General features: G+C 46.3%; 1 protein-coding gene across 1 annotated transcript in view; it reads left to right on the plus strand.

Moving 5' to 3' along the window:
* Positions 1–739: 739 nt before the first annotated feature.
* The window catches only part of PDCL3 (phosducin like 3), a 10,931-nt gene continuing 2,421 nt past the window's right edge, over positions 740–9,249 (plus strand). The window contains exons 1-5 of the mRNA XM_032255466.1: positions 740–908; positions 3,379–3,505; positions 5,764–5,854; positions 6,398–6,541; positions 7,942–8,150. Coding sequence (XP_032111357.1) covers positions 903–908; positions 3,379–3,505; positions 5,764–5,854; positions 6,398–6,541; positions 7,942–8,150 — 577 coding nt within the window. The 5' untranslated portion in view covers positions 740–902. The remainder of the gene's footprint in view (positions 909–3,378; positions 3,506–5,763; positions 5,855–6,397; positions 6,542–7,941; positions 8,151–9,249) is intronic.

Below are 9,249 nucleotides of genomic sequence, written 5' to 3' on the forward strand. Positions count from 1 at the left end.
GCTAGGATTACAAGCACGCACCACCACGCCCAGCTAATTTTTGTATTTGTAGTAGAGGCGGGGTTTCACCATGTTGGCCAGGATGGTCTCATCTTTTGAGCTTGTGATCCGCCCGCCTCCGCCTCCCAAAGTGCTGGGATTATAAACGTGAGCCACCACGCCCAGCCCGGCATCATTTTTAATTTTTAACACCAGAACATTGAGACGCAATTTTCTTTCTTTTTTTTAGAGACAGGGCCTCACTCTATCGCCCAGGCTGGAGTGCAGTGGCGCGATCTCGGCTCACTGCAACCTCCGCCTCCCAGGTTCAAGCCATTCTCTTACCTCAGCCTCCCGAATAGCTGGGATTACCAGGCGCCCGCCACCACGCCTGGCTAATTGTATTTTTAGTAGTGACGGAGTTGCACCATGTTGGCCAGGCTGATCTCGAACTCCTGTTCTCAAGTAATCCTCCCGCCTCGGGCTGGGATCACAGGCGTGAACCACCGCGCCCAGCCTAGAAGCAATTTTCTATTTCTGACTTCTTAGGCTAGTCAGAGCGAGACGACTTTACAGGTTTGGGCAAGCAGCTGGAAAAGGCGAAAGGCCCGGGCTCCTCCTCCACCCAGCCCCACTCCTCCTCGGCTGAAGACCTGCCCTAATAAGGCAGCGCCCAAAATTAGCACCGGGTCTGGTGCGCTCGGGCTAGGAGAGTGGGCAGGTCCTGTCTCGCGCATGTGTACAGCTTCCACGCCGGGGTCTTGAAGAGCAAAGACGCAAAGCACTGGCTTCCGCCCTGACTCCGCCCAGTTTGTCCCTGGGCGGGGCTGGGGAAGAGGCGTGGCGACCCTGTGCGCGTGCACAAAAAGGAGCTGAGGGGCAGGGGCGCCGTGGCACAACTGGCTTGAGCGACTGGAAACAAAATGCAGGTAAGCTAGAACCGGGCACGGGTCTGGAGGCTGCGGCCTGTCGTTTGTCTCATTGGGCCCGGGCCGGCGGTGGACGCCCGCCTTGCGGGAAGCTCCGGCGCCGCAGGCACTAGGGAGGCCCGGCGCGTCCAGGCCCCGCGCAGGCGCAGTGCGGGAGGGCGGGCGTGGTCCCACCAGGACCCAGGGCCTGGGCGTCCCCGCCCCTCTGTGCCCGTCTCCCAAACCTCGGTCCTCCGGAGCTACCTCCTCTCGAGGTCTCTCCCAACCCGGGCCTCTGAAGGCCTTGCCCGATCCCGCCTGACAAACGTTACTTCCTGTCCTGAACTTCCCTAAGGAGGAGTTGTGTTATCAGATGTGTTAGGAAGCGGAGGGTCCAGTTCCCCCACGTAAAGCAGCGGCGGAGGCCGTGTTCCTGGCTCCACTGAGAGCCGGGTGACGGCTTAGTTAGACCCTCTTCCCCTGAGCCATGGGGTCCAGTTGGTGCGCGCTCCCTCCCGGACCACTCGGGTTCCAGAGCTCCGCCCTAGGGTCCTTCTGTTTCGTGTTAATTTTTTTTTTATTAAAATAGGTAAAATAAGTTACTTTTCTGTAGCTACAATTTACTAGCAGAATTTGGTTAAAGCCTAAAGAGAATGAATTAAAACACCATGGAAATGGTCACCATTGTGAGTAAAAATCTACCATCTAAATTTTGTCACTGTCCAACGATCTTGTTGTGCTCAGAAATTCTAATTTCTGCTCAATAGCAGATGGAGAGAAGATGGTGCGGGTTTACCAGCATTAGGGGCTAGAGGAGAGGGCGTGTCTGCCAGGAGCCAGGCACTTTTTTTTTTTTGAGACGGGGTCTTGATCTGTCACCCAAGCCTGGAGTGCAGTGGCACTGTCACAGCTCACTGCAACCTCGACCTCCCAGGGACAAGCCATCCTCCCTTGTCAACCCCCAGAGTAGCTGGGACCACAGGCATGCACCCACCACACTGGGCTAATTTTTTGTATAGATGGGTTCTCCCTATGTTGCCCAGCCTCAGCCTCCCAGAGTGCTGGGGTTACAGAATGAGCCACTGCGTCCAGCCTAGATGCTCTAAATGGTGAAGTGGGAGATTGAGGGCCACCTGGCCTCCTTTGCGTCCTGTCCTTCAGGTCCCGGAGGCCTTCCCTGACCACCCTGTAGTGAGGATTCTGCTCATTTTTCTTTTGATGTACCTCAGAATTGTTACACAAGATTGGGGCTGGAGGCCGGTTATCCCAGCACTCTTTTCACAGTGCTCCTGATATATTCTAAAGCAAGCCTGAGCTCCATCAGCAGTATTCCTGCCACACCGTGCACACAGTGCTTGGGCAGCTGGGTTCTGGATCCAAGAGCCCTCTTTTACATCAGTCTTTGTGACATTGATTCTTTGTGATTTTAATCCTGGCTGATTTGGCCAGCCGTTCCAGCATGGCAGTGCCTGTAAATGTCGTGCATCTCCTGGGCTTGTTAAGGATTTGGTGACTAGGTCCAGGAAAAAGGGCTTAGAAGAGTGTCCCGAATTTTTTGAGCTACTCTGCGGAGCCTCAGCTTTTCCTCCTAAGTTTGACTATTGGAGAATTCTGTCAGCCAAGCTTTATCTGCAGCCTGAGATCCTCGTCCAGGCTTTTGCTATTGGGCCCTTTGCACGCCCCTGGCCCTTCTGCCCGGAAGGTTATTTTCTTGATTACAGCCCGCACCTGGCTAATTTTTGTGTTTTTAGTGAGATAAGGTTTCACTATATTGGCCAGGCTGGTCTTGAACTCCTGACCTCAGGTGGTTCACCTGCTTTGGCCTCCCAAAGTGCTAGGATTACAGGCTTGAGCCACTACACCCGGCCTGAAGGACTATTTTCAAGCCCCCAGACTCCTACGGCAGGTTCCTTTCCATCCTCTGGTGGAATGTCACCTCCTCTGTAGGGAACATCCCTGTCTACTTGGAATGGGGATCCTGGGTAATTATCTAAACCAGCAGCTTGTCAGTCATTGCACTTGCTACAATTTTATATCTCAGTGTATAGTTTGTATATATACTTGTTTGTTGCCTGTCTCTTCCTTTTGACTGTAACACAGGTGACTCTTGAATTCACCACTCTTCCCCATTGCCTAATACAGTAATTTACATGTGGTACTTAAATTTATCTGTTGAATGAGTCATTCTCAGTCATTAATAAAAATATTGAACAGAAGCCAGGTCAGAGCCTTGGTATCAGTATTGGTGCTGATCTGCACATCCTATCCTATCCTAATTTTTACCCCAAGAATAGCTCCTCCATTGGGGGAGGGGTGGGCAGGAAGAACAAAACGGGGGCTGTGGATCTTTTGACACTTTCTCAGAAATAGTTCACAGAATAATATGGTCTGAATTCCTCCCTTGTCACTTTTCCCATTCGGCCCCTTGCCCAACACAGCGCCTTCCATACTAGACTTGGCACTCAAGGTAATCTTGGTCCTGCTCTTCTAGGATCCCAACGCAGACACTGAGTGGAATGACATCTTACGCAAAAAGGGCATCTTGCCCCCCAAGGAAAGTCTGAAAGAATTGGAAGAGGAGGCAGAAGAGGAGCAGCACATGGTCCAGCAGTCAGTGGGTGAGTTTGCCCTCTTTTCTCTGCATCTGTCTGGGTTAGGAGATGGCTCCCTAAGCCTCTGACTGCCTTGCCAGGAGACAGGCTGGAGTGCTAGCATTGGATACTGCCTGAGTCTGTGGGACCTCAGACGAGACACAGGGTGTCTCTCGCCTTCACCTTCCTGAGCCATAGACCTAGGGGACTTCAGAGGTGTCCTGCAAGTCCTTGTCTATGTCAGATGAGCACTGAAGAAAATACTTGAGTCTTTCTGCTTTCTGGTCTGTGATTCCCTTTGATAATGGCATGGAAATTTGTTCAAGGTTTTTAGTGTTTGCATTTTCCTGAGCGTATACTTTATTCTCTGTGGTTTTATTGAGGACATTAACTAAAAATAGCTTAATCTGGGGAGGCATTAAGATGTTTGCCATATTTGGGGGTCTGAGGGAGGTTTTCTCAAAGGCAGTCATAGCGCCTGAATTGGAGTCCCTTGAAGTGCTGGTAAACCCCACTCCCCAGTCTTTACTGAGCAGAGTCTCTGGAATGAGGCCTAGAAATCTGCATTTTAAACAAGTGCCTTAAAGGATTCTGTTACGTGCCATAGTTTGAGGAGCATCTGTCATAGGGACTAGTACTTCTGTCCTGTGTTAACATGTTAGAGCTAATTTAGACAAGGATTTATTAGAAAGTATCCAGTGAGTGTTTACTGCATGGTTATCATTGTCAGGTGCTTTTCTGGGGGTGGGGACTTAGCTATGCATAAGCCAGACACAATTCTCTGCTCTTGGAGAACCAGCCTTCTAGTGGGGGAGACAGACAGTAAACAATAAAGAAAATAAGGCAGTAAAAGGGACCAGAAAGGGTTGGAAGAAAAGCAGAGTCAGAGAGGGTCTCGCCAAGATGACATTGCATGGACTTGAAGAAGGTGAAGCTGGCATTTGGGTAAAGGCCTGAAGGAGCTGAAGAACACATCTGAATAGACCTGAGGGAGTTGTCGAGTTAGGACCTGAAGGAGGTGAAGAAGACATTTGACTATTCCTGAAGGGAATCCCTGAGGAGAGGCAGGTGGTGCTGTGGGAGAGCAGCCTCAGTGGATCCAGTAGCTTCCAGTAAGGACCTTGGCCTTTATACCTAGTGAGACAGGAAGCTTTTGGAAGTTTAAACAGAGGAGTGACATCTTTTCTTTTTTTTTTTTTTTTTTTTTTTTGAGATAGAGTCTCTGTTACCCAGGCTGGAGCACTGTGACCTTGGTTCACTGCAACTTCTGCCTCCCAGGTTCACGTGAATCTCCTGCATTTAGCCTCCCTCCCAAGTAGCTGAGATTACACCATGTCGGGCTAATTTTTTTTGTATTTTTAGTAGCAAAGGGGTTTCACCATATTGGCCAGGATGGTCTGGAACTCCTGACCTCAAGTGATCCACCCACCTCAGCCTCCCAAAGAGCTAGGATTACAGGCGTGAGCCACTGCCAAGGGATGCTTTAACTTTGAGGTTCCTGTTAGATAAATAGACACATTAAGAGGGCCCTTGGATTATGTTTTCCTCCAGATTAGAAAAGTCTGGGCTGGAGGCCTGTACTTTGGGAGCTGTCAGGATATTGATAACATTGAAAGCCATGGGATTAGATGCAAGCCAAGGGAGTGGTTGCGGATAAAGAAGGAAAGTAGTTAAAGGTGTGAGCCCTGGGGAATTTTAATCAGCAAAGGGTTCAAAAGTGGGGCTGCAACCGGGTGTGCGGTTGCTCACTCCTGTAATCCACCTGTAATCCCAGAGGCAGGCAGATCACTTGAGGTCAGGAGACCAGCCTGGCCAACACGGTGAAACCCAGCTCTACTAATACAAAAATTAACTGAGTGTGGTGGTACATGCCCGTAATCCCAGCTACTCAGGAGGCTGGGGCAGGAGAATCATTTGAATCTGGGAGGCAGAGGTTGCAGTGAGTCGAGATGGCACTATTGCACTCCAGGCTGGATGACAAGAGTGAAATTCCGTCTCAAAGAAAAAATGAGGCAAGGTGAGGCAGGGTAGGAGGAGAGAGGGAGGAAGATCTGAGAGCTTGTGGAAAAAGCTGTCTATCGGTCAAGAAATTGGGATTACGGGCGTAAGCCACCATGCCCAGCCTTTCAGCTTCTAATTTAGTGTGGTGCCTTAAGTAATTTTTGTTTAGGTGGGCTAAGGATCTGGTGTTGTGTGCATATCTTTAGGAGAAAAGGAGGGGGAGAAAAATGCATGTTCGTTCATCTTTTTAAATTTTTGCTTTTGGTCAATGTAACTAAATTCAGTGACAACATATGAAGATATGACTTTGGAAGAGCTGAAGGATCATGAAGACGAGTTTAATGAGGAGGATGAACGTGCTATTGAAATGTACAGGTAAGTGCCACCCAGAGGGGCTGTTTGTTTTTTGCTTTTGTTTTTGTTATGTGTATATGGCAATAGAATGTGTGGGCTGAGCAAGATGACTCAATGCCTGTAGTCCCAACACTTTGGGAGGCTGATGGGCAGATCCCTTGAGCTTAGAAGTTTGAGACCAGTCTGTGAAACTCCATCTCTACCAAAAGTACAAAAACTAGTTGGGTGTGGTGGTGACTGCCCTAGAGTCCCAGATACTCAGGAGCTCAGGAAGTAGAGGTTGCAGTGAGCTGAGACTGTGCCACACTCCAGCCTGGGCAACAGAGCCAGACTCTGTCTCAAAAAATAAAATGAAATGTGTGTCCTTCAAAAACTTAATTTTCAGCTGACAACATTTGGGAGGAACTACAGTTAAATAATATTGCAAATTTTAGCAAACTGATAATTAGATTTTTGCCATGTGACCAATAAATAAACCTGGGCCTTTACCAGGATTGCCTTTTAGAAAATGTATGTGTGCACATGTTTTTTTGTGTGTGTTTCTCTCCTTGTTTTGTTGTGCAGACAGCAGAGACTGGCTGAGTGGAAAGCAACTAAACTGAAGAATAAATTTGGAGAAGTTTTGGAGATCTCAGGGAAGGATTATGTTCAAGAAGTAACCAAAGCCGGTGAGGGCTTGTGGGTCATCTTGCACCTTTACAAACAAGGGTGAGCTGATCTTCTACTCCATCTATCAAATGCTAATTTGAATTTATGGCTTCAGGATCTCAGGCCTGACCTATATAGGGGTTAAAAAAGTTTTTTTCTGGTACTGAGTTTTTTGTGTTTTTATTGCTGGCTTGCCCAACCCTTATTACTTAATTTTTTTATCTTAAGACTTTCAAATTAATATTTGTGACTAATGCAAATGGCTTTGTTAAAGTATGGCAATGCAGACTTTGCCTTTCTGTTTTTGAAAAGGAATTCCTAGGTTATTTATTCCTTTACAGAAACTCTGACATTTCAACATTCTATGTCATGAATTTGTCTTATAGATGGCGAGGTTGGCCTTTACAGTAATTGCCCTCACTGTGTGATACTGAGGTCCTCTGATGTTTCTCAGCTCTCTAGTCTTGTCTTAAACTGCAGAGTCCAGTGCTTATTTAGAAATTTCTTTAAAGCAGAAAACATTTTCTGACATTTCACACATTCTAACTTCAGCGTTTTCTCATTCAACTTTTTAAGAAAGGTATAACAATTATCTTTTACATTAAAGCTTGTTTTTCTAACTTGTTTTGCCAAATAAATTGATATGGATTGGGATTTGTGTTCTTCACTTATCCTGAGCATGTTAGAAAGTTCTTTTTTTTGTTGTTTTTTTGAAATGGAGTCTTGCTCTGTCACCCAGACTGGAGTGCAGTGGCGTGATTTTGGCATACTGCAACCTCCGCCTCCTGGGTTCAAGCGATTCTCTTGCCTCAGCTTCCTAAGTAGCTGGGATTGCAGGCATGCACCACCACACACAGCTAATTTTTGCATTTTTAGTAGAGATAGGGTTTCACCATGTCGGTCAGGCTGGTCTGGAAATCCTGACCTCGTGATCCACCAGCCTCAGCCTCCCAAGTGCTGGGATTACAGGTGTGAGCCACCGCAACTGGCCTAGAAAGTTTGTTAAAAATGTTAATTCAGCCAGGTGCATTGGCTCACACCTGTAATCTCAGCACTTTGGGAGGCCATGGCGGCCAGATCACTTGAGCTCAGGAGTTCAAAAGTAGTGTGAGCCACGTGGCTAAACCATGTCTTTAACAAAAAAAAAAAAAAAAAAAAATTACAAGAAAATTATCTGGGCATGGTAGCATGCCTGTACCCCCAGCTGCTTGGGGGGCTGAGGTGGGAGGATTGCTTGTGAGCCAGGATCACACCACTTCATTCCATTTAGCCTGGGTGACAAACAGGACCCTATGTCAAAAAAAAAAAAAAAAAAAAAAAAGTTAATTCATCTTAGCTAGCAGCAGAATCACTTGTGAAACTGTTACAAGGTTTTACCTAGGGTACAAGGGTCGTTGAGCTTTGTTCTATATATAAATGCAGGTTTATAATTGCTTCTGTTTTCTCTATGTGTTTTATAGAATTCCTCTCTGTGCCCTGATAAATCGGCACCTCAGTGGACTTGCCAGCAAGTTTCCTGATGTCAAGTTTATCAAAGCCATTTCAACAACCTGCATACCCAATTATCCTGATAGGAATCTGCCCACGATATTTGTTTACCTGGAAGGTGATATCAAGGCTCAGTTTATCGGCCCTCTGGTGTTTGGTGGCATGAACCTGACCAGAGATGGTAAGGGCTCTCAGAGACAGGTGGGGCCGTGAGAGATGGGAGGTACATTTTTGTTGGAGGGAGTGCCTGTTTCCTGGACTCCTTTGTGATGGTGGGTCAAATTCACTTCTGCCTTTGTGTGACTGTTAGGACAGAGCACATTTAATCTCATCTTAGTTGTATAATCAGGAACAGTTACAGCTGGGCTGTATGGATTATTAGTTCAAGGAAGGAATGATAGACTTAAATATAAACACTTTTTATATTGGCGTGGAATATATTTTGTCTCTACAGCAGAATGTTTTAAATTGTAGCTTGAGATCACAATATTCACTTTTGCTTTAATTCACATGAACCCAAGGAGATGTTAGTATATGTATTTGTATTTTTCTATAGAAATATTCTCACTTGACTATCTTAGTAGCTTTTAAATTTATTTATTTAGTTTTTGAGATGAAGTCTCGCTCTATCGCCCAGGCTGGAGTGCAAGGGGGCAATCTCGCCTCATTGTAACCCCCGCTTCCTGGGTTCAAGTGATTCTCCTGCCTAAGCCTCCCCAGTAGTTGGGATTATAGATGCCGACCACCATACCCAGCTAATTTTTGTATTGTTACTAGAGACTGGGTTTCAACATGTTGACCAGGCTGCTATCAAACTCCAGCCCTCAAGTTATCTCCCTGCCGTGGCCTCCCAAAGTGCTTGGATTACAGGCGTGAGCCACTGGTCCCGGCCAGTAGCTTTTAAATTACATTACAATTTTGTTTAATTCTGCCCATAGCTTGGAAGGATGTCTTTTTTAATTCCTTTCAACCTGTTACACATGGAAGTATCAACATACACATCCACAGAATATGAAAGAGAACCGCAGCCCACAGCCATTCTTGCCAAGTGAAACTCTGTTTACATCGTATTTTGACTTCTTTTGAATGTACCGTGAGAGGAGAGAGAAGTATGCAATTGTAGTTAGTTTTTATTTCTTAAAAAGAAGTCTAGTGAACTTACATAACAATTGCTTTGTGTAAGCGAAGAGTAACATTAAATACATATCTGTATGTATGTGTGGATATATAAAGATAGATAGACATTCTTTTTTTTTTTTTTTTTTTTTTTTTTTTTTTTT

Source organism: Sapajus apella, unplaced genomic scaffold, assembly GCF_009761245.1.
Source record: "Sapajus apella isolate SASKATOON/1434 unplaced genomic scaffold, GSC_monkey_1.0 scaffold89, whole genome shotgun sequence".
In the NCBI taxonomy this organism is placed as follows: Eukaryota; Metazoa; Chordata; class Mammalia; order Primates; family Cebidae; genus Sapajus; species Sapajus apella.